The following is a 27,426-nucleotide window of genomic DNA, read 5'->3' as shown; positions in this document are numbered from 1 at the left end:
AAAAACAGAAGCCCTGTTCTTATTTTTCCGCCTTCATTGTTGAATGAGAAAACCGTTAGACATGTATGGCTGATTAAATTGAATTCTCACAACACATTATTTTGTTAAAAGAGAAAACAGATAATGTAATGTTTTACAACACACAATGCTAACATTATTATACTTCCACTCTTGTGGTCACATTTGTAAACAGCGTTGTCAGTGTTGCATAATTTATTTCAGATTACAAACGACTTCGAATCGAGACCATGAAAGCTGCGGGAGTGGGGGGAACGACCGTAGGTTCCTGGATCTTTGAAGGCGGGGATCGTTCCTCATGATCACTTAGGCGTGAGTGATCACACGGTTGCTAAGCAACTCTACATCAACAGTTTTTTAACGTTTAATCAGTTTCTAGAGACAAATGAAAAACGAAATGCACAACACCGCCTACCGTAAGCGAGACAAATTTCTGCATAGCAGGGGGGTGATGGAGGAGAAAAAATAGAGAAATAAGGAAACAGAGAGAAAAAAGGAAGAAACGAGGTATGGTAACAGAAAACATATTAATCTCCATGTACTTGCTCCACCCTTCCGCTTATAGGTTGTTCCATTCTCTTGTTGGTTTACGTTCTGTTGAACGTAGCTGAGAAACAGAAAGAGAGAGAAAACCGTGGCCTACTCTGGTTTATAAAACCCTGTGGAATGCATGCTAAACAGCACACAGCAAACTTTCAGCGATATAGAAGCAACAAGACGCTCTTCTACGTGTTACTCAGGTATCTGTATATACGGATTTTACTGTAGGACGTACGTATGTAGGTGAAAAGAATAAAAACGGTAAGCGAAAAAATAAAACTGCTCCACAAAACAACTCAGTATTGCTTCACAAAGTTTCGTATTTCTACAATAATTATGTTCCAACATTGCGCATTTGAGATCTCAAAGCTTTCTCATTTTTATTCAGATCAAGTTAATTATCGGCTTAGAAAGCTATTACCATGCTTTTGTTTCGTTTTCTTCAGTCTGTCATAATTTCGACATTCGATAACTAGGCTATAAACAAGTTTACGTTAAAGAAGACGTGTCATGTTGAAGTACTTTGCTGTGAAACATATTTAGCAATAAGGCTGAAAGTGTTTTAATTACAAACTATTAAAACGACGTGAATTCAGCTCATATTGTGAAAATGAAATAAGTGAAAGGTAAGACTTCATGCAGAATGGAGTCTCGTATGTAGCGGTATTATTGTTACACTCGTTTAAAATTATGGGAAAACAAAAATCATTATCGTAACCACTACCACCATATTCATATTCATTTCATTTTTAATATGAGCAATTAATATAATGTAGACATTGTAACTAAAAGGGTAACATGGCTATAAAATGCACGATCTAAAAATTCCAATATGTAATCACAGCATTTTTAAATCAAAACGTTTTCAATTGCAGTTTTACATTTATTCAGTGCAGCGTTTGGAAATTTCTTATAAAACCTAATGCCAGCAAATATTGAAAATGTCTTATATTTGCACATCTTTTGTTTCTCAAGCCGGAAGATTTTTAATTTCCAAAACGAGTATCATAATTATAGAAATATTTATATTTAAATGATTTAAGTTCATTTTGTTTTATTAGAATTAATATTTTATAAATATATACTAGGAACAGTTAGTATTTTGATAATTCTTATTATTAAGTTTGCAGATTTCTCTAATTATACATTTCTGAGATACAAACATTCTATTCATATCAACATTACCACCACATAAAAATAGTCCATAACTTCAGTACAAGAAAACTAAGGAATTGTAAGTTCAGACGAAATCCGTTTTACTTAAAATATTCTCTTAAACGTAAAAAGGCAAAACATGTTAAATTATTTGTTTTGCTACAAATTCTACTAGCTCGTTGCAATCCGTTTATCAACACACAAACCAAGACATTTAACATAGAGTATTTTTGACCACTTACAATACTATCAGAGCGAAACTTAAATTCATTTTTTAATGGAACTCATAACATGGAAATTTAAACTTTCTTTTAAGGACACTAATCCATTTAATACCCATTTAATTTATTACTAAAGCATCTAATTTTAAATTGGTGGTAAATTTCATATTTAGTCACTAATTCCTGAAAACTTCGTGCTGAGACAATTGTAGACGTGTCGTCTGCATACACAAATATTTATTCCATCAGTAATAAATTAAGGAATGTTATTGATATAATGAAGAAATAATGACGGCCTCAAAACTGAGTCCTGAGCTGATAGAAATAAAATTAACTGACTTTAATTGTGTGATTTCTTAATAAGATTTAAAAAACTGCAAGAATTTATCTCTAATCGTCAGCAGTTTTCATTTAACGCCTCTTTTAATCTAAAGAGGCTTCTAATAAATGATAATAAGTCATATTGTGATAGTACAGCTGTATTAATGTTAACGGAAACCTAAACATTATATGGAACCAAGTTCTCTACCTCAATACCCATAGCATCTATCTGGTAGGGGACTCCTAGCTTTCAGATTGAAGTAAATATTATCAGACTAAGCTCCAAATGGGATAACACCTTCATCACAGTCATTACACGTACCATCTTCACTACAGAACATCATCTTAAACATCATTATTGTTTACATATTTCTGTCATTATTTTCTTTCTTTTATTTAAATCTATCTCATTATGTTATGTTTCTTATTTTCTGCCACTATAATCTTCTTAATACGCATTTTCTAGCATGTTTTCGTAATAATAGAAATTTTTCTTATTTTATTCTTGTAATTAATAACCCATTCTAGTTGTCACGGATGTTACATTTTTACTATTTTGAAACAATATATATTGAGAATGAAATTACTTTTGTCAACTTTTATTATTAGAATCAATTTAGAAGATCAGCATCAGTTTATAGAAGAAAAAAATTGTCTGAATATATTTATTATTATTGCAGAAAATAAAGCCGTCACGGATATTACAAGATTTATGAACTCACTTTACACTTTATTAACAAATATTGTAAAACACAGATCTCTACGTCAAGCAAAAAAAATATTCATTCTCACAGAGTCCATGTCAAAGTTATGCAAATCTCATGGCATGCAATTAGTTCACAAAAACATAATCGTAAATATTTTTTGGCTGTTTCTTTCATGTCACTGATGTCACACACATATGGATGTTACAGATGCGTTAATGTTCTTCATTTTTCTAGTTTCAGAACAACTGTAATATTTCTAAGTCAAAATAGTGACTTGAACTGTAGGATTGCTAATTGTTATTAACCCTAACTACTTAAAATAAATGGCAAAAAGAATATAGTACAGAATAAAAGTTCAATGATCGTGGAGCTCTGGAATTAACAGTGCAAGCTTTCAAAATATTTCTTCAACAATAACTCCCTGCAAAACACCAAGTAACAGATGAACTCTCTATGAGGAAGTACTGCAAGCCCCTATTACCTAGGCAAGAACATTTAGATTCAATGCCCATAAAAGTTGTAAAATATTTTCCTTTTGAAAATAAAACATTAGGATATCTAAATTTAGAGTCTTACCTATGTCTTACACTAATAATAATAAAGTATTTTTCAAAAATACCTGTTCATTTGATTTCCAAATTTACCTGGAATGGCTTAATATTATTTGTTCCTCCTCAACCAATCTGCTTTTCTGCTCTTAATTTTTTTTTCTATTTTCGTGACATGATTCTTTTCCATCAGCAATCGGCTCTCACTTCTTGATCATTTTTTACTTTCTTTCCTATTATTATTTATTTTGTCAGGCGAAATATGAATTTTCATCATATCTAAATCTTTGGGAACAAGGATTTCTACTATTCATGATATTTAGAATGAAATTAACGGAAAAATAAGTCTCATATTTCATAAAAGTATTCGTATTTCTTTTCATATTTTGCACGATTTGCACATCTCAGTTAATATTTATATTATTACCATTGGACAGGGATATTCAGTCATTATAAGAACGTTTTAGAGATGTTTTTTCAGGACACTTGAAAAATCTAATCCCCCATTCCACCCTATCTAGTTAGTAAGATGCTGGAAATTAACAGTAGTGAAATACCAGCAAATATAAACCACAAAATGTAGCTCAATACAAGCATGTTCCCATTACATAATGTGATGTGGAGCGCCTTTTCATAGTGCAAAACAATATTAACTGACAAAGTCCACCGCTATGGAGTAACAGTTAGCGGGCTCGGATTCAAATCCTGGTTGGGACAAGTTATTTGGTTGGGGGTTTTTCCGGAGTTTTCCCCTCAAAGAATTGAAGCAGAACTGCTTGGTAACTTTCGGCGTTGGACCTCGGATTCATTTCGCAATCATTAATTCATATATCATCATTATCATCCATACGATAGCTTGGATTAAGTTCAAAGTTGCGGGGTGCTGTACTTGTACAAGAGCACGGCCGTTCGGCTACCCAATCATTCCAGAATAGGAGTGGTAATCACAATAAGCTTCAGGCTGCAGTGTAAGCCTTCGGGTCCCCCCCTTCGTACAAGAGAGAGAGAGAGAGAGAGAGAGAGAGAGAGAGAACTTACAAAGTGTAATCTTAGAAAAAAAAAACTTCAAAATTATGCAGATTTGTTATATTTTATTTCGTAGCTCATTACCATAGACAAAACTATCAATCTCTAAAAGTTATTTTAAGGTAATTCCGGGAGAGTTGCCCCACTTAAGGTTTTTATCGTTTAAAAATTAAACAAACCAAAGCAGATACTTTATTCATGTGTTATAGCATGTGACATACATTAAAGGTTTATGTAAAATATGAAACAATCGATAATTCGTACACAACAAGTGGCAAAATAAAAATTAATCAGATACGACATCACTGTAATATACACACATATAGGGGAGAGATGCCCCGCTGTGGTAATTCCCAAATTAAACTATTAATTTGATAAATAACACTCTAAATAATGTTGCTTATTTTATTTTTCCAATAAGTTCATTTTCTGAGCTCATTTTTCAGTGCGACCACACATATGGCACTTAGCCCACATGCTGTGCAACTTCTTGCAGGAAAGTCACTGAATCCAATCAACAACTTCCTTCATTTGATAAAATTTTCAAGGTACTCAACAAAGTAGGAACTATCTACTTTGTTTCATTTGACGACACTCTCTTCATATTTTCTCCAAAAGTGTCTTCTATATCTACTAGATTTAGATTTTGAAGAATTTGACTTTAAGCTTTTTGGAACTGGGAGGCTTTCAAGGATGGTGTTTCCATTTTTATCTCCACCTGTAACGCGTTCTACCGATCGCTTTCTTTTGTTCACAGCAAAAGATATTGCTGGCACATAGTTTAATTCATGAAGGGATTTGAAAGGAGTCGCTGTCGCTGAATTTGCCATTGTGGCCCTTGAGCCGAAATTACAACTTATTATCCCGTTATCATTAGAACTTGTAGCCGATAAAGTTTTCTTTTCTTTGAGATTTCCTGAAGAGGCACAGAAAGGAATTCTTACAGCTGTATTGTTGATTGATGCATCATAAATACTGAAGAGGTGCTCAGGAACTGCATCTGGATTGAAAGGATCGAAACCTCTGGCTCGAAATCCAAATGACCTCTCTATTACTACCAACGCAGCTTTCTTGATGGATAATCAGGCTTGCTTTTTATAAGCCATCCATTGCCGTGTTTCTCTTCTTGAAATAATGCTTGAGAGACTTAAAATGTGAGCAATCAAGAGATTGAAGTGCCTGAGTTGCATAGCTTGGTAGGCAAACAATTGTGATTCATTATCCTCATTCTAGCATTTCATGTTATCTAAATGTGCTGAATGTTCATCCAAAATTAAGGAAATCTTGCCAGGATTCTTTCTTGGAGTAAAATTTTCCTTCAATCGCTTCATAAATAATTGTGATGGAACATAGGACGATTTTGGATTCATATAAACCCCCGTTTCTGCTAGGAATCCGTCAAAAAAACTTCCATTTTTCGTCTCAAACATTGCCGGTGGAAGAAATGTTCCCTCCGAATTGCAACATATTATGACAGAATCACTTCCACCTTTCTCGCTTGAAGTTAGACTTCAACATCTTTGAATCCCTTTTTCTCAACCAATTTTCCTTGTAATTTTGTTTAGTTGGATGCCACTTTCCTCTATTTTATGTGGCTTTCCTACAAATTGCCTTCACATAGAGTTGTTTCCAGTAGGTCAAAATACTGCTTGACTTCTTGTCTCGACATACCTTGAACTCTTCAAAGAGATGGATGATCCTTCTGACTGCCTGACAGGTAACTGAAGGTTTCGCTCTAGGAAGAATTGCAGCCATTGGATATTTCCTGAATACTCCACTAGATTTCAGTCGGTGGATTGTTCTCTAAATAATTCCATAACAGTGCGATGCTTCATTAATTCCCAATTCCCCAAAAAGTTACAGTAAGTTTGAAGAAATCTCTGGGATTGCATTGACTAACGTTTGGTCGTGAAACGTCTTTTTCAAACATAACTTTGGACATCCCTTAAAATTTTGAAGGCCCTCAACTTTGGGCACCTATTGAAAATGTCGCTGCAACAAATTTAGAATACCGGTATTCCTTAATATGTTCATGGATTTCAACTTTGGACACCTCTTGAAAAAATGTGATCCTCTAGCAAGTTTTGGTCATCCTTTAAAATTATTGGCCTCTAATACAGTATATAATAATTCTATTCCAATATAATAATTCAATTGAAATTCCAATAAATTCAGCAAGGACACTAATAATAATTAGTTATGTACGGTAATATCATTCTTAAGTACATGGGGCGTCTCTCCCTCAAACAGGTGGGTCATCTCTCCCTTTAGCATGACCATTACGCCTTATGTATTTAAGGGCAACCGTAATGGACAATTACTAAATTTTTTTTTTAGAATGGAGTACAATGCATGTACTTGTCAAATATATTGGATTAAGCAACATACACATACCCATTATCCCAATTACGAATTTTGAAAAATTATAAATATTATAACAAAGCTTACGAAAAACAGCATTTCCTTTTTCTATTCACTTTTCACACACAAAAAAACCGTCACAAAGATTACACTGCTTGCCTTCGAGGGTCATATACGAATTAAACAAATGGTTCTAAGGTCGATTCCTTAGAGGTTTTCAGATAAGGAGAAAAGGAGGGTGGGGCAACTCTCCCCGTGGGGCATCTCTCCCGGAATTACCTTATAAACAACGTTTATCCATTTGTTTCTTTAGCCTTCCATATTTTATTTGTATGTAGTTCCAATATTTTATTTTCAGAAGTAAGCTCTTAATATTAAATATACGAGTATATTAATAAAACAATATTTTCCGATACATAGATTTTATCGAGAAGGAATCATTCTTTCTTAACGGCATACTGAAATAATATGGACTGATTATGTGTTGATTACATATTAATGACAGAGAAACTTTATCTGGGGAACCCTGACCTCCAGGAGTTCTGCTCGAAAATATATCTTAATGTGAAGGAAATCGAACTGTATGTTAGTGTGTGCATCATATTTTATGTTTATAATTTCAGATACGTCTATCTCCAGTAATTTTACATTGTTTGAACCGGCTATGTAGATGCAAAGTTTTATGGTTATGAAGTAATGAGAGTGTTTCTTATTAAATAAATACTTGAAGGCATATCCTTTTTCTAAAAAAATCTTCATTTATAATTATGTTATGAATTCAGATACAAAACTTCGAATAGAATAAAAGTAACTATAGGGGAGAGTCGGGTAGTATCGGACATCGGGTAATATCGGACAGTGCGTTTCTTTCATCTACCACCATATGGTAGTACCAGAATGACATGGTTACGTTTCTCTATGCGACATCACAGAAACGTAACCATGTCAATCAGGTACTATCATCGTGTGGTAGATGAAAGAAACTCACTGTCCGATATTACCCGATGTCCGATACTACCCGACTCTCCCTTACAGGAAAGTGGAATCCCAAACGCTGCTTTCTTTCTATGTAAAGAATAAAGCTAATAATGGGTAGACTATTACCAGTTTCACTATTACCTCACACATTAGTCAGAAGTGGAATGCTCGAGACCACAAAAAGTTCTAATTTATTCCTCGGAATTATTTTCCTAGCTTTAAAATGGCTCAAGGAATACTTTTTTGAAAGCAAAATACTGAAACTAATACCAGAAATGTCTAAATTCTTGTAGTGCAAGTACTAATAAATTAACCCTAAAAATCAAGATGTTTAAAGTCACAATTCCGGCTGTGTTGTGCGAAATGATGAAGTCGAATAAGTTAGACGTTACTGAAAAGCGACGATTTTGGGTCCTTTCTGCGACACGAATATTTGTCTGTTCTAGTGTGCTGTCTTAAAAGGCAAGTACACAGTTGAGCTGACCTCGCATTACTGGGGTTTCAAAAGTGATGGTCGAAAGAAACAGAATATACGGAATCATTATTTTATAAAAATATATTAGTAAATATATGATACGTGTCCAGAAAGTAAGTTTCCCAGTAGCCGTTTACAGAAAGAAAACACAATTTCATGGAAAGATTTATTAAAGCAGGTACTGATATTGTTGAGCAATTTCCAACATATTCTTCACCGAAACTGAGACGTTTGTTACACCGTGAGACCAATAGAGAGATGTAGACGGTGTCACACACTGGTTCCGATCCCAGGCGGCACACTTCTACTTCGACACAAGGATACAAAAGTTGATTCTACGTTATGACAAATGTCTCAATTCCGGTGGGGAATATGTTGAAAAATAGCTCAACATTTGTTGTATCTCTTCCGATAAATCTTTACATGAAATTGTGTCTTTTTTTGTAAACGGCAACAAGGAAACTTATTTTCTGGATGGTCCTCCTATCAAGAAATAAATCTAAAAATTGAATTAAATGATCGCCGTGGTGCACACAACAGGAAAGGTACAGTGTGGAAGCCATACCTTATCAATATGATATATTATTATCTGAGTTGTGGGTTCGGCGTCAAGCTGACCCCGAGACAAGAAGGTCCTGCAATTTTACAGTAAAAAAATCTTTAATTGAACAATTTATTTGTTACATCACGAACTGACAACCGGTAGTAATATACAAATCTGGCTTTCAGGTAGTATTCGTTACTGGAGGTACGTTAACAAATTAAGTCACACAGTATTGTGTGCACTCATAGTTGAGTTCTGGCGTCTTGTCAGCTCATTTGAGTTTGTGGATATAAAAGTAAAAAATTGTGACGGTGTCGTGTATAGTTCCTGGGGTAGCTAAGTCGGTAGAGCGTTCGCGCGCTAATCGAAGGGTCCCGGGATCGATACCCGGCTCCGGAACAATTTTTCCTTGAAATTATTCAACCGGTGGTAATGTTTGTAGTACAACGGCGAACAAACACAATTTACACAAATAAACAAATGCAGAACACAGCACAAACAACACAAAAAATACAAAATAACACGCCAATACAAAAGAAATCAAACATCACAATTATTAAACAATAATAGTTACAAATCCAAAATAGGAGCACAATACAAAATCACAACGTGAAAATGACAAAAATGCAACACAAATGAAGACTATAGAACACATTAAATCACCTTTGGCACTAAGCTGAAAAAAGCACTAAAAGCTCACTTGATACTTATAACGCTTACTCAAATCTTAACCAATTTTGACACTTACAAAACTTCTGGACAGTAAAAGTTTAGATATGAACTTAGTAAAGTGAATAGGAGAGAAAAGAGAGAGAGAGAGAGAAAAAAATATATATATCGTGTAAAATTAATATTTTACTGTAATAGAAAAACTCTGTTCCATTTGTGAAATTGACCAAAAGCTGATCACGTGATCAGCATGTCAGTTCGGCCCAGTTCCAGGAATAACCTTAAATCGTCAGTTCGCAGATGTTATGAGTCCCACAGCACAGTCACCCTCCATCCTGTATGGAGGCAAACAAAAAGACAGGAGGTGTCAGATTTCTTGTGCCTTGCGTGATAACTCCGAGACAACCAATTATCACGCTGCATCCATTAGTATATAAAATCTGTGTTGTGCGGTTGCCGAGTTTCATCCCACGTTTCCCAGTCATTTATCTTCATTAATTCTCATCACAATGATGTGTGTCTCATCGCATATATTTTCTAATCCCTAAAACAGAGGGAGAAGTAGAGATTTTAAGATTTATAGTTGATTAATTATACCTCATGAAATAGATCTACTATTCCCTGTCTCCATTTCACTTAATGTTTCGCTATATTCGAACGTAGAACAATAAAACTTAATGCAATTATGAAGTCATTTTTATTTGAATTTTGATTATTATCCCTACATATCAAAATTGTGATTTATAGTTAAAGGAACGTTTCACACAACGCGTATCAACTAATACAACCAAAATTGATTTTATTCATATGAACGTATCAGCTTATGCGTACATAAGGTTCCCAGAAGCAGCAGAAAAATACGGGGGATTTAGTACTGAATTTAAAAATTGAACGTTGATGTATATTTTCCATCGCGCTTAACCATTTTCTCTTTGAACAGATTAAAACAATACAATTACATCGCGTTAAATTATAGAAAATAAAGTACTTAAGGAATAAATTTAACAAAATCGATTCAATATTTTTACTTCCTTACTCCTGAGAATACGCTGTTATAAACCAAATCAGTTGTACAATACTTCTCGGAAGAATGAATTCCTTTTATCAACTATTTGTTCTGAATCATTACGTAATGAAATGCAACACAATCGTCACTGAAAAACGATTTCAAATTAAGAATTTATTTTACTGTCTTCATGTTCAACCTGTGTTTCTCACCAGCTCACAGTGAGAACAATGCTTCAACATTTGCATTTGTGCCAGTGATAAAAATGGCATTTTTAATTTGAGGGTTTTTCATCAGTACTTTTGAATATATCCATCCAGACTCCCTGTAAATGTTTTGATATAAGAATTTCTTTGAATCATTACCTTCTTCGGAATTCACATCATTTTTTTATACTTGACGGGGTCCCGGCAAGAAAATGCCAAGCCACATTTTTACACTTTTGGAATAAGGCAAGTTGAATGTTTGATCAAATCCTCAAATCACAGAAAAAGTTAAATTTTGATTCTACATGTATAATGAATTTCCTTGATATATTTTTAATTAAAATGTGAAATATATTGTACATATTTTTTATTATGTTATATTAAAAATTTATATTTATATGAATACTGTTCTGTGGCTTGACATTATCTTGGCCAAAACAATTACTAATTATATAGTGTGTAGTTTTATTTACATTAGAAATGTTATATTTTCAACTATTATTCACCATTTTTAAGACAAAAATACTTTATATTAATTTCGTAACTTCACAAAAGACAAACAATAACCTAAAATATAGGGTATTTCAGAAGTCAGTTCAAACATTAAACCCCCATAAATATTATAATATTTGAGATAGGGAAAAAACAAAAACATCACAGTGTTGGGCAAACAACGGGGTTTACAAAACATTGGGAAGATGTCCATCGTTCTCTTGTTCAACGTACAGCATTCTGTCTGCGACACCATGCACAGCATTTTAAATTTAAGAACATCTTGACTCACATAAGGTATTAAAATGAACAAAACGTTAGACGTTAATGGACAGTATCATCACTTTAAATAAATAATGAAAAAGCAATTAGAAACATGTTTTTTGAAATGAAATGCACACTTTGTCCAATCAATACATCTACATTTAACACTTTGAGGGCAATATAATGCCAAGCAACATTTAACTGTATTTCAGTTTTTGATGTTAATTCTTTTTCAGAAAGTGACAAATATTCAGAATAGAGCTGGAATCACTGCCTTCATCATTTGATTCATTACAATACTTCAGCTTTCTCCTGTGCACCATTCTCTCCAAACTACCTTTGTTGCTCGACATTGTCTTGCCGTTACAGAAGATGCATGAAGTATTAGGGCAAGAACATACAACGGATAATAGACCATCTGTTAGGTTTTCTGCAGAAACTCTTGACATCATAATTTTAAATATATTATTTCCCATGGGATGGCATGATTAGTTCAATTTGGCCAAAAATGTGGCTTGGCACTTTCTTGCCGCGATCCCATGAAACAAATGAGATTCAACAATGTTTGATCTGATAGCAATTTCCTTCATACAGTAGTATGAATGTTTAGTGAACAGTTCGAATCTCAGAAGTGACATGACTAAGGCTTCACTCATGAGAAAACTGAGCTAGGAGATAATGACTTAGAGTGGCCAGTTTCTTTTCCCCTCCATTGCATACATCGTTGACTAGTAACGTATTTCACTAAACAGACTTAATTTGCATGCACATCCTCTGACAAATATCGTCAAGTGAGATGTTTCAGCCAGAACCTCAATCAGAGGTCTTGCATCACAGTATGGATAATAATCTCAACTGGGACATGCAAATCACAGAAACCTGCAGAAAAGTATATTCTATTATTCATGTGCTAAAAAGGATAAATGTTCATCTTCCCTCTTGCTTAAAAAGTCCCTTGTGCAGACCCTTGTATTTCCCTATTTTGACTATGCTGACATTTTACTGACTGACCTTTCCAGCGACAACAAAATGAAACTTCAACGTGCTCATAATTTGTGTGTACGTTTTGTAAGCAATGTTCGTAAATATGATCATATTACCCCATCCCTGGAAGCAATAGGTTGGCTTAAACTAGATAAGAAAAGAAATTTACATTCACTTCTCTTTCTCTTCGAAATCTTGAACTCTTCTATTCCTTCGTATCTGTCGTCTCGCTTCACTTACCTTTCTTCCCACCACAATCTGAACACACGCTCTCGCCATGAAACAATACTAACAATACCATCCCATCGCACCTCCTCATACTCATTCTCTTTCACAATAGCCCTGCCAAGACTCTGGAATTCGTTACCTGCTAGCATCAGGGACTGTCGAAATAAAATTCAATTCAAACGCAAACTTACTAGGCACTTGGTCAGTAATTGAGACTCGTTCAGACATGGTTTCTTGTAAATAGTTCTTTTAATCTACCACAAAATATCTCAATATCCAGTAATTTCATCACTATAGAATTTTGTTATTGTAGGTTTAATTTGTAATTTAGTAAATACAAAAATATTCTTCGTTCTTAACTTCTATGATAAAGTGTCTAGCTTTCATTAATCAGGTATTCTTGTCGTACTTTAATTTTTATTGTAATTGTAATTGTAAATTTAATATTAATTGTAATCTTATTGTTCATGTTATAGTTGTAACCCCTGGTAGAGGGGCAGAGAAGGCCTGACGGCCTTATCTCTACCAGGTTAAATAAATAAATCTTTAAATCTTTAATCTTTAAGTACGAGCTATTTTAAGAATATTATTTCATACATTCAGTGTCACAATTTTATCAATGCAGCGAATTCCAATATCACCAACAATGATGGAGACATATTTATATTAAAATAAGAGTTGTTATTGCCAATTTTGTTTTTTCAGTCACTAATTTTTTAATCCCGGACAAAATCATGTCCCGACATTTTTTTGGGACAACGGGACACATTAGCGATAAAAGTAACGACCACATATTCTGTGGAACGTATGGGAACCCTATACATAGAGAATGAATATGCGCTTTACAAATAAGGAACATTCTTCGACCAAGGAAATCGACGTCACTCGATTATCGGCTGATGTAGGTAGCCAATTAATGTTTGTAGAAAGCGACAATAAGGCATCCTTTGGCTCGCGTAATAATGGAAGGTGATTTCAATATGTTATTACAGATTTCGTGGCATCACTGAACGGTTAACTGCCAGAACATAGACCTTATTTCGCCCACTGGATGATTTCTGAAGGATATTAGGAAGTGCAGCATTAAGCAAAAGCAACCTGGAAATTTTGCATCGACGAAAAAGTTTCTTCCACTGACAAAATAGCGTAGGGCAATATTATTATTGCGTTAGAATTTCACCTGCCACGAGCATAACAGAATACTTGATCGTCTGGACATACTTGCCTTAGTTACGTAGTGGAAGATAATTATTTTCAACTCTTCGGCTCATCTAGAGGACGATATCAGAAGGAAATTCGAGCTAAATTCAGAGACTGACGTAACATTTGAGAGCGACGAAAATGTTTTATTCAGTCGAAAATGAAAGGACATCCCTTTATTTCACTATTAGTAATCACCCAACTCAATTTCAGAAGAGAGTAGATTTCGAAAACGTCCTGTAAGTCCTACAGCAACTAAAGTGCCCGTATTAAAGCTTATCTCGGAATGTATTTGCTTCCCTAGTTATTCTCATTGCATCCTTGTTCTACTCTCATCATAGCATCTCAATGTCTTTGCATATGCTCTGAGGATTGAAAGTATCATTAAAAAGAATTAATTAAATTAATCGCTATCATTTGCGTTATTATTGTCCTAAAGAAGCTCTCGACTATATCCAAACGCTAATATTTCCAGCTACGGTCGGATATGGACTCGATTCCTGGAATGGAAGTAGAATGTTTGTCCATTGTCTTCTGTCTGTCGTGTTTTTTGTATTGTGTTCTTGCGTTGTATTATGTTCACAAACTTGGAATCCAGCAAATTTTACTACTCATGTTCTTTTTGAGAAATAACCTTCAACAACTATATGACCGGGTGGATTTTGAAACAATTGTAATATTACTATGATGATAATAATAATGATTATTATTATTATCTCCACAATGCAGCAGTTTTATATCGTTGAAATAGTATTATAATTCAATACAATTATTATTCTTTGTCTGAAGTATCTTAGTCTCTCAGGCCGGGTAATACATTCATTCCTCCTCTGGCCTTCTGTCTTCATTTTCTGATGAGTTGTCAATCTCAAAATATCCATTCGAATTCTTTTATGATAGGCTTTCTGGCTTCTATATCGTTTTTCTCTTCTCTATTTTATTTCTAAAATAACATTCTTCTTTACATTCAGAACTGCAGATATAGACCATTCTTGATTTCCTGGTTGATTTTCTCGAAAAATATTTCGAATTTCTAAGACATTATTTGTAATTTTGAATGCTCCCCATGTAAGCTCCTGCTACATAGTATAACGTATCTTGAACAGGATATGTAATATTCTGGTGAATGATATTCCAATTTTGCACTATTAAATTCAAAATTCGAATTATTCTCATTCTATCACTAGTTCCCACCTCCATTTCTCATTTTGAAAACTGATTAAAGTAAGCTATATAAATACAGACTGTCCCAAATTGATGTATACACATTTTGAAAGAATATTTCTCAGCAACAAGATGAGACAGAAATACAATCTTTGCGGTTTTGTATTTCTTAAGCCCGTACATCTTCAAAATGATCCTCTTCCGCCATAGTACACTCCCAACAACGACATACAACAGAGCGAAAAGTCTACTGGATTGTTGCTAATGGAATATCATTACAGGCATGTTCAATCTGAACTTTCGGTTCCTACAATGTTTGTAGTTTTGTGGCGTATACTGTGTCTTTTATAGCTGGAGGGGTTAAATCCGGAGATCGAGACGGGAACTCCGCAGCACTTCCTCTTCGTCTTATTCATCTCTGATTGAGTGTGCGATCGAGAAAATTCCTCACATTGACATAAAAGTGAAAGTAAAACACATTTTGATTCTCAAAAAGGTCATTAAGACGTGAAATAATGGTTTCCAACATTTGCTGATATTTCTCACCCGTGACAGTCCCTTCGAAGAAGTACGGCCCACTTATTCTTCTGGAAGACAGACCACACCATACTGTTACTCCTGGAAGATTGACGGCATTTTCTTGAAAGATTTTCGTTAGCCCAGTACAAACAATTGTGCCGGTTAATTGTGCCATTAAGTTTAAATGTGGCTTCATCTGATCAAACAATTAAGTCTTGAAAATGTTTCCTTTCATCACATATATTCCAAAACCACTCACAAACCTCCAGTCGCCTATCTGGGTCGTCCTTATTTAGTGTGTGGACAAGTCGCGGAATGTAAGACTTCCATTTTTGAGCTCGCAAAATTCGATTTTTTATTTTAGTAGGTTATTTTACGATGCTTTATCAACAGCTTAGGTTATTTAGCGTCTGAATGATATGAAGGTGATAATGCCGGTGAAATGAGCCCGGGGTCCAACACCGAAAGTTACCCAGCATTCGCTCATATTTGATTGAGGTAAAACCCGGGAAAAACATCAACCAGGTAAATTGTCCCTACCGGGAATCGAACCCGGACCACCTGGTTTCGCGGCTAGACGCGCTAACCGTTACTCCAGAGGTGTGGACACAAAATTCGATGAACACTGGATTTGCTGATACAAAACTCACGAGAACATTGCCTCTTTGGGGATTGTGCAAAGCCTGCATGACTGCATCGACAATCTCGTTATTGGTGGAACTTCTCTTTCTTCCGCACCACCCTTTCAACACATCTTGCACCGTTCCGTCGAATTCAAACTTGTCTCGGATTCTTATGATAGTTAACCTTGTTGGTGGTTGTTGTTCCAAATTCAACCCTCCAACATCGTTGAACCTCAACAAAATTCTCCACTTTCCAATAACATTTTAGTATCCACTTACATTCATCGAACGATAATTTCACCGTCATGTTTGTTTATAAACAAATGAACATATTTCCATACTTTCTACTGCCTTCTGAATCATAAACCGCAAAAATCACACTAATTCTATCTCATTTCTTTGCTGTGAAATGGTATTCTAAAGATTGTAAACATCAATTTGGGACACTCCGTATAATAATTTCTTTCTCTAATAAGTTGTTCTACATTAAATAATATGTAACAGTAAAAATACTACTGCTGCTGCTACTACTATTACTACTAGTAGTAATAATAATTAATCTATAGTAATAATAAATCTGTAACCAAAAATTTTTCTGGTAATTTTCGCTTCTTCTGAAATAATTGATGTTAACATGTATTATTTACATCCTGAGACCAGAAATAGTATTTTTGAAATTTGTGTTTCTATGTCTGTCTGTCTATCTGTCTGTCTGTTTGGATGTTTGTTGCCTTTTCACGCATAATGGCTGAACCGATTTCTGTGAAAATTGAAATATATGTTAAGTTCTTTCTAACTTAGATGTTAGTCTATATGGAGTTCAAATACTTTACTTAAAGGGATATAAGGGGATCTGAATTAAATAAATCGATATATCTCGTTTATTATCGATTTTCGTGAAAAATATTATATAACAAACATTTCTTTGAACACTATTTCCAATAAGTTTTACTGTATGGAAAATTTTGATAAGACTGACATTTAACGAGATACACGAGTTTTAAAATAAGAATACGTTTTATCACCGCTGCGTTATAATGAAATGGAAACAAATGACTCCGCTATTTAAGGCGGCCTTGCACACAACCGGAGAATATTCATTTAACACTATTTTTATACGGATTTGTATTCTATGACGGGAGTATATAAATGTTTATCAATATTAATATACAGAGAATGTTTGAGTGTTTGTATGATGTAATCTCAGAAGCTACTTAAACGATCTCGTTAATTCCCTCACTATTTGAAATTGTAGTTCCTCTAGATAAACGTAATGCTATATGAGGACTAAGGTAAGATTAAAACAGATCCTTACGCACAGAAAAATTGATATTTTGTCGAAATATTGTATAACTTTATTATTTAGACTTTATTTGATCCACATAAAATACTCTAATTGTATAAACTTTAGTTTCTCTTTGTCCACAGAACATAACAGTGTTTTTAAGAGTTTTGTCGTAAGATGAGTATTTTTACTGGACCAAAAATATAGCACATAGTATGGGGTAAAAATTATTATTTTACCATTGAGCTCACTGGAGCTGAGTTATTTTATATAGTGTAACGAAATGGCGTTCCTGCGCTCATAATTTACCCATATTCGTTTCCTGTATTTCTTTAAATAATATTTATGTTTCACATTCATATTCATTTCCTTTATTTACATAAACAATGATGCACAACCGAGTGAGTTGCTTCAGACGGTAAAATTTAGACTCGCATTCGGAAGGTCGTGGGTTCAAACTCTATGGCTGACTAATCTGACTCGGATTTTTCATGGTTTTTCCTTAGTCATAAAGGCAAATGCCAAATTAGAAATTTACATGTCATGATTCATCACTCCCTCAATTACCAATACGATAAACATTAATCAAAATCTATAATCAGTTACATGAACACAAGCCATCTAAAACAAACTCTAGAAACAGGAACTCAACAAGAGTAGAAACTGCCTACTGGTATAGCCACACATTCTAAACACGCGACATGATCACAAATGTTAAAGCATGTATAAATAAACTCAACAAAAGAGATGCACAGTGAGGTCAACATAAAAAAATCTTCGTACACAATCCACTCTATACTGACATTAATTTGGAGTGATTTGTTAAAGGATGCAGTCAAGACTAATTTTAAAAAATGTTAAACGAATTTTCCTTGCACCAAAAACGGATGTTCTCTGTACCAAATGATCCTATTTGAATTATTTGCACATAATAACAATTAAGAAACATGTTAAGGGATTATCCTTGCAACAAATGAGTGCTCTCTGGATCAAAATGATAGTAATTTGATTATTTAAATACAATTTCAAATAATTTCTATGAAACACGGATGTTCCCTGGACCAAATGTCCTATTTTAATTATGTAATTACTATATAGATATATCTAACATGTGCAGCGAAGCGCACGGGTATGGCTAGTGCTAGTAATAACAATAATAATAATAATAATAATAATAATAATAATAATAATAATAATAATAATAACAATGATAAGTTAATAACAGAAATATTGTCATGTCTTCCAAAGGTGAAGTGTTTACTTTGTTCATTTACTTTACGAATTTATCAATTTAATTAATAATTTCATTTCTTAATTTATTTAATTAACTTTATGTCTCTTTCAAACTACGTACGATTAGAAAGAGGCTGTTTCTTGTCATCATGACTACAATAATGTGAGTGGGTCCACTCGGGCTCATTTTAGACAGCTGTGGGTGATATAGGCCTACTCCTTTGGAGTGAAGTGAAGAGAACATAAAAGAGATGAATCACTTCTAACTGCATACAGTATGGTTTATACAATGACACTTTTAACATTATTCTGTTAGCAATTTTCACATCTTATAAATGGTTAGGTACAATTTCTGGGAAAGCTGAAATTTTTAAACAAATCTGTTTCAACGCCGTCATGTCTTTCATCAACAATAAAGTGCGTTATGCAAATCAAGCTTTCAGGTATAATTCCCTGTAAATTAATCAAGTTATTGAAATTATTCAAATAAAGTGCGTTATTAGGAATCGATAACAGATCCTTTTAATAAAAATCATTAACTAACAATACATCTGGTGATCAAAGTTCAATATTACAAAACAACCATTACACGCAATGTGTCATAAACATGTGTTTGATATTGCAAAATCCATAACTTTGTATTAGGAAAAGTACAGATAAATACGCAGCGGCACAAACTGGATATAAAGAGAAATTTAAATGCACCGTACTTTAGTAAGAATCATCCAGACGAAGTAGTAAAAAATAAATTGTATCATGTTGCTTGTAAACTGCTAGTGTATAAAGGTTAGAGGAAGACAATGAGCCCTTGGTGTGCATATAAATGACACAATGCGAGGCTGAAAAATGACAGACGTAACTGGAATACATTCGTATTTTTTCAACCCAAATTTTAAAATATTTTATGCTCGACCATGCTGAAATGTAGTAATTATACACCTGGTAGTAGCCCTTTATTGCACCTCATTAAAGTACACCTATTCATTATAATTCAGTTGTTCAGCCAATGACAAATCACCTTTGTACCGTTATAAACCCGCAAGTATCGATTATTCTCCGAAATGCAATCGAAAGACTATTACCGAAAAGTCACGGAGGCTTGAAATCCAATACTTTCGCAGAAGGTTATGTTCTGTTACTATAATAATTAGAGTTCATTGTAAATAGTATTCAAATAAATTCAATTTACCTCGTTTTTCAATTCTAAATCAGTTTCCAGGTTATATCAAGACTAATGTTCTCTAGGTTATATCAAGGTCAATGACATTCGTGCCTCGGAAAAAAATCAACACTTTTGCGTCTGCGTAAATCTCACAATTCAGGTCAGTTCCGTTTGTCACTTACATAAGCATGACATGGAAACTTATGAATAATTTCAAGTTAGAAATATTGTCGAGCATAAAAAGTCGTATGAAACTTGCCTATAATGGTAATTAAGACGCTCGTATGAAAATTATGAAACGAGCGCAAGCGATCGTTTCATAAACAAACATACTCGCGTCTTAATTACTGCCATTTTAGGCTCGTTGCATAATGTACTATTATTTAAATACAGTTTTTCATTAAATACTTCGGAATACCTTTGTGTACAAATGAAATTAAAAGAAAAATTAAGTCCAATCTCTCCCACTGAAGTTTGTATGATATTCTGCACCTTTACTGGACCAGATATTGGAAAACAATGATTCTAAGGTTATACCTTAATATTGAAGTAAGAATGAGTAAGATCTGCACAAAAATTTAGGAGAAGTATTATTTCGAATGCTAGTTCTAACCGTAAATATCGTGTCTTAATAATTTCATCAACAATGAAAACAATTCTGCACTGCCTGTTGTTTACATTTTCATAGATATTCCATGACTGATTTTTCTTTCTTTGAAAGGCCAGAATTGCCATGGCGACCTTCTCTCTGAGATGGTGTTTCCTTGGAGCGTTGCTGCTCGCCGGGCTAGCATATTCCTACCCCGCAGCTGACAATTCTGCTGAAGAAGACACCCAGCTTGTGGAGTCTACCGTGCGCGAAGTTAGGGCTCTGCCTCCACCGAGCTTCGACCTGCAGGCTGAAGGCACCGGAGGACATCACGGTTCTCATGCCTCCCACGGGGATCATGGAGACGTGGGATACCTCCGCACTAAGAACAGCAAGGGCGACAACGGCTACCAGAAATTCGACAGCTACCACAAAAAAGACGGCGATTCTTATGGCTTTGAGAACCATTCCAGCTTTGGTAAGGCCAACGGCGGTGAGACCGGGGGTCAGCATCACCATAGCAGCTCCTACAAGGACGGCCACAGCGGTGGCGGCCATTACGAAGGTGCTCACTCCGGCGGATCGGACGACGGGGGCCACGCTGTCGAGTACGAGGGTGCCGGTACCGAGAATGAGGAGCACTATGATGTACATGAGGGAGCGGGAACCGAAGGGGAAGGTCACTACTCTGCAGCCCTCATTGATGGCGGCCACCACTACGGTGGTTACGAGGGTGGTTCTGATGGTCGCCACGCTAAGCACTACACTGCTGGCGACGGAGGCCACCATCACGACGGCGAGCACCACAGCGCTCATTACACTTCCGGCGAAGGCGGATATCACGGAGACTATCACCACTGAATATCTCACACTCCAAACATTGTTAATTAATTACGCGAGGGAAATCTCATCTCATTTCCTATTAGGATTCATATCTATATGGACAGTTCAGGTCGACCTACTAAGGACAAGACATGTCTGCATTTGTGAAAGCTTCGCGGCTGGCTAGCACTAAACTCACTTGTAATTTTTAAAGATTACATTTCGGCATCGCAGTCATGAATAGCATTAAGAGTATTCTTAAAAAGTAGGGGGAAAACAAATATCATTAAATTGAGATCTTTATGGCAGATTGGCATGGTACAAACTAAATAGCAGCTGCATCTGTTAATTCATATTAATAAAAACTTCAACCAAAAAAAAATACTGTAAATGCACCTCTTAATAATTTTCACTCAAACTTCATTTCTACAAATGAATAATATGAAAGATTTACAGAAATATTCTGCCGATATTTATCTCTAAAGTTGCTGCAGTAATACAAGCAACCTATGAAGACCTCGAATTTGTCCAAATTGTTTGTGAATTGAAAACGTACCTGAACTTCCTCGATTAAAGGTATTTAATCTGAAGGGCTAAAATTAGTCTTGAAACTGTGAAGGACAATGCATGAAAAGTAACTTGGTTCTGTTCTTTTGTTTAGTTTCTTTCGCAACTTTTTCCTAAGCATGATTCAGTCAGTTCTGTAAAAGTTTACTGATCGCAAATCTTAGTTAGTATAGGCCCTATTCATATCTCATAAAAACGACAGCCATCTCTTTCTTGTGTTGCCAAATAATTCTTCACATTTTCAACACTTCAGTGATTATTGTTGCTTGTTGTAAACTTACTTGTATGCTATAATTGTTATTATTAAATGTTGTTACATATGTTGTTATATTGTTATTAAAGTTGTTTGCCAAGCCTAAAACTATTATTATTATTATTATTATTATTATTATTATTATTATTAATCTTCGAACAATCTCAATCTTGTCATTAAAGTGAAATATTCTTAAATGAAGTAGACTAACTTATACTACGTTACTCCTAGTAAAATATAGAAACTTAGACATTATTCAGGAGTCAAAAATTACAAAATTTTAAACTTACATACACGATATTATAATCAGATTCTTAGTTCGAATTAATGATACTAGAAGTCCATATTAAAATATGACTTTACAAGTTTCTTTCTAGTAACACATTACGAAAAAGTGAAAGAGTTCGAAGCAGTCCATGCAAACGATTAAAAATTATATTTGCTATTACTCAGAAAAGTAAACATGCCATTTTATCGAAAACGCAAAACGGTATCTGAAGTCAAAATGGGTAGAGATATTCGATATATAAATCCAGGAAAATAGCAAATTACAAGTAGGCTAATCGTGTAGATGACGATATAGACTTAAACTGTCTTCCTGAAATATATAACATGCAGTTAAGTGGTAATGTGGACAAGAGAAACTGTTACATGGCAGTGAAAGAAAGAGCAGACATTAAACAAATGGAATTTGGAGAAATGCGCTACATAAAAATCATTATAATTTTCTAGTAGAACAGGGATGTCAATGTTAGAGCACATGAAAGACTCTGCATCCCACCAAGCGCTTACGGGTTCCAATGAATCCATTCTGCAGGCAGTAGCGGTGAAAAAGCAGGGGTGAGTAAAATTAACTCTATTGGCCTACCACTACAAGATGAATTAAACTGTTCTTCAGTAATAGATAATGTGTTACACTCATACAAGAAAACAAGAAATAAAAGCATGTTTTGCAGCATCTACCTTTCTAATACATGCAATTAATGATAAAGTAGTAGGATATAACATACAATAAACGTAACTTCTCTTTAACTTAAGCAGTTTTACATAATGAGGCCTACAATTAGCCTAATTATTGTTATTCACTGTTACATAATCATGTACTACTTATATTAGCATCATCAAACTTCTAGAAACAAATTTAAATTCCTGACTTCTCGCGTAATTCAGAAGTGCTTTATCTGATTTTTGCCGACCCCAGCCTTCTTATGTCCGGTGAAATATTGTTTCCTGCAGCAAAATAATTTCTAATGGAAGACCTGAATTGGATAACATTCCAAGTCCATTAAAGTAAATTTTTCAGGACCGCAAAGAAACTATACAGGCTTGGATTATGAGTATTGAAATAAATATTTTTATGATCCAAAACACAGGCTTAAAGTCGGACTTAGGATGTTCTTTTTTAGAGAATGATAGCCTATGTAAAACACAACCTGTTTGGGAAAAAGTGGAATTCGGTAAATTTTGGACTGCAAATGTCAAAATCATTTCTTATCATTTTCTCTGAAGATAAGGTAAAAATTTAGAATCGTACGGATAGTACATGTAGAGTAAAACAATGCTAACATTTGGGAGTACATTTTTTTCTGAGAGAAGTATTCATGTGGGACTAATAAGGTTTTACAATTTTTTGTTGTACTCTACGCAAGGAATAGCTGTTAAAATCTGTACATATAACTTTCATCCTGTATACAAGGTGTTTAAAAAAGTGTCGCATATTTTCACAGGAGGTGGCATTCGTCGAAACTAGAAAAAAGGTTCCTATAAACATCTGTCCGGAAACAAATATCTGTTGAGATATGGGCTAGGCTGTATTGTGGCCTACGATACCCATCTGTCTGTTACGCAGACACTATAAAAGGTGATCTATATGGTTACCAGGCATTGTTGCACATGCTTCAACCCTTGTTCTCAGTGAATTGCGAACTCTTGCGACCACATCTGGCTGGTATCGGATATACTCACATGCATTGGATACACACTCCTGTAAAGTTGTACGTTGTCTATGGGTGTGAACATATGTACACCAATGTTTTTAAATGTCCTCATGGCCAGAAATTCAAATAATTTTGGTCAGGTGATCGGGGAGGCCATGCTTTTGGGCTTCCTCGACCAATCCATCTCCAATTAAAATTCCGGGTTACGTGTTATCACACAAGGCGTAGAAAATGGTGTGGTGCCCCTTCGTGCTTAAACAGAAAGACAGCCTACACCACTGAATACTGTATATACTAACTACAAAAGTAAAATTATAGACTCCAGTGTCCTGGGCATTTGTTTACTACTACATTCTCTGTTTACTTCTGTTGACGGATGCTATCCATTCTCAAAGCATGCACCATTGTTTTATGTTTTAAATGAATGGCGATTATATGCCACAATACAGGATGGCCCATATCTCAACAGATATTTGTTTTCGGACACATGTTTATAGGAATATTTTTTTATGCTCGACCATGCCGAAGTGTAGTAATTATACACCTGGTAGCAGCCCTTTAATGGACCTCATTAAAGTACACCTATTCATTAAAGTTCAGGTGTTCCACCAATCAGAAAATACCATTGTAGCAATATGAAAGCGCAACTATCGATTATTCTCGGATATGCAATCGAAAGACAACTAGCACGAGATTAGACAATATTAAACTCAGTCGAAAAAAACAACACACAAATTAATATCAATTCACTGTCATCTTCCAGCCTTTTACAAAGCACATTCCCGCAAATTCATTTCACCAATTGCCGGAAAAAATCAATATGGTCGAGCATAAAAAATCGTATGAAACTTTACTATAGTGGTAATTAAGACGCTCGTATGAAAATTATGAAACTCGCTTGCGCTCGTTTCATAAGCATACTCGCGTCTTAATTACTACCATTATAGGCTCGTTGCATACTGTATTATTCTAGTTTCGACCTATGTTACCTCTTGTAAAAATATGGGACACTTTTTAAACACTCTGTATAATTAAGATAGGAATATTTAAGATTTGTTTCTTCCTTTAAATTCTATTCCTTAGAAGTTTCAGGGTATGACATTTTCGTATTAAAATCGCATTCTACACTATACTCTTGAAAAAAAAATCGAAGTTAAATTTCAATGTGGGTACATGTCAGTGTCGGTCTATTCCGACGTGGAAAAGAAATTGGAAGGAAAAGTGGAAGAATATTGATGAATATCACGCTTCAGTTGCTCTATTCGAAGTCCTAGGATTAATATTCCAAGAAATAATTTCAGAGATGGGTGGGCGGTCTCGAAAGACTCTACGTGAGATATGGCGGAAAAACTCCGTTGTCTCAAGTCAGGATGAGATCAGGAGCCTAGCCACTGCACAGTCTACTCAGCCTCTTCTTTTAGTAGACGATAAAATTCTTTGCCCTCAAATCTTCTCAATTGTATAACTCGTTCCTAAAAAGTGGTTAGCGTGTTGAAAGAAGATCCTCTCTACTCTATTATCTTTCCAATTTCACTTCAGCGTTTTTGAACCGCCGAGTAAGAAGTGAAGATCTCATTTGATATCAGCTCTGCTCTAAGAACTACTTATTGGTGTGAATTGCAACAGGTGTGCCAAACACACGCTGTTAAGAAATAGTAGAAGTCTTACTACTGTAGTTACAGATCCAATACAATGTTCGTTTCGCTGTGTGCCATGTATTAATCCATTTCAGTATATCTAAAAATAGGTTGCCATTTACGTTATAGAGATGAACAAAAGCTACCATTTGGAGAAGATGGCAATTATGCAGGGTGTTACAGAAATAAATCCTTCATAATACGGTATGCACCAAAATAAACAGTACTGAAATTCTCGAACTGTTACTTCACATGTACGTATTGTATCCATGGTGAAGATTGATTATCGGAACTCATTGCTGTATTGTTGACGGATAATATAGGGATAATTTCCTAAAATTATTCTCAAAACTGAGGAAAAAGTGTTTATTGTACTATAGAGTTCTATTTCCGCTTATATGGGCTAGGACGCGTAAATGGCCCTAGTTTGAAACAAGTTTCAGATGAGTTTCGTGAAAAGTTCCGCGGTTTTACCTCAAGTTGTTGTTAAGTTTCGCCGTGCAGGAAGCGTCCATACTAAAAAAAAAGGCTGCACATGTCGGTCTGTTACTGTGACAAATAATGATAATCATAGGGGGCTTCTGATCCAGGTGTTACTGTCTCCGAAAAGAAGTCTTCGGCGAACAGCATTTCTGACGGACGGGCGGACGGATAGACGGCAGGCGGACAGACGGACGGATAGATAGGTGGGTGGATGAGTGGGAGGGTGGGTGGGTGGGTGAGTGGATGGATAGATGGATTGACAGACAGACAGACAGATAGACAGACAGATATAGATAGATAGATAGATAGATAGATAGATAGATAGATAGATAGATAGATATAGATATAGATATAGATAAGATAGACTAGATAGATATATAGATATATAGATAGATAGATAGATAGATAGATAGATAGATAGATAGATAGATAGATAGATAGATAGATAGATAGATAGATAGATAGATAGATAGATAGATAGATAGATAGATAGATAGATAGATAGATAGATAGATAGATAGATAGATAGATAGATAGATAGATAGATAGATAGATAGATAGATAGATAGATAGATAGATAAGATAGATAGATAAGATAGATAAGATAGATTAGACAGACAGACAGATAGATAAGATAGACAGATAAGATAGATAAGATAGATTAGATTAGACAGACAGACAGACAGACAGACAGACAGACAGACAGACAGACAGACAGATAGATAGATAGATAGATAGATTAGATAAGATAGATAAGACTAGACAGACAGACAGACAGACAGACAGACAGACAGACAGACAGACAGACAGACAGACAGACAGACAGACAGACAGACAGACAGACAGATAGATAGATAGATAGATAGATAGATAGATAGATAGATAGATAGATAGATAGATAGATAGATAGATAGATAGATAGATAGATAGGGAATGCTAGCCCGAATACAGTAGGACCGAATATGTTGTATATATCCATACACATTTGGAGTGATACCTGCCATTTCAATATTAGCTTCTTATCTAATGAGTAAAGTGTTAATGATGAGGTGCTTTAAATAAATGCAGGGACAGCTTCATATCTCTTAATTAATTTGGTTTTTATGGAGATATAATAATTCGAATACTGATTTTACTGTAATATTAATATATTCAAGTTACAAATGTACGGAGTTCTATCAGTGGTTTCTAGCTTATTTCTTTTCAGTC

General features: G+C 34.8%; 1 protein-coding gene across 1 annotated transcript; it reads left to right on the top strand.

Moving 5' to 3' along the window:
• Window positions 1-671: 671 nt before the first annotated feature.
• Window positions 672-22,235, top strand: LOC138710024 (protein FAM98A-like). Its single transcript, XM_069840686.1, has 2 exons — window positions 672-758; window positions 20,651-22,235. The coding sequence occupies exon 2, from the start codon at window positions 20,663-20,665 to the stop codon at window positions 21,377-21,379; it is 717 nt and encodes a 238-aa protein (XP_069696787.1). The 5' UTR covers window positions 672-758; window positions 20,651-20,662; the 3' UTR covers window positions 21,380-22,235.
• Window positions 22,236-27,426: the final 5,191 nt, after the last annotated feature.

The sequence above is a fragment of the Periplaneta americana genome, chromosome 12, assembly GCF_040183065.1.
Source record: "Periplaneta americana isolate PAMFEO1 chromosome 12, P.americana_PAMFEO1_priV1, whole genome shotgun sequence".
NCBI classification, from domain to species: Eukaryota; Metazoa; Arthropoda; class Insecta; order Blattodea; family Blattidae; genus Periplaneta; species Periplaneta americana.
Note: the sequence above shows the minus strand (reverse complement) of the source record. Positions and strands in the feature narration are given on the sequence as shown.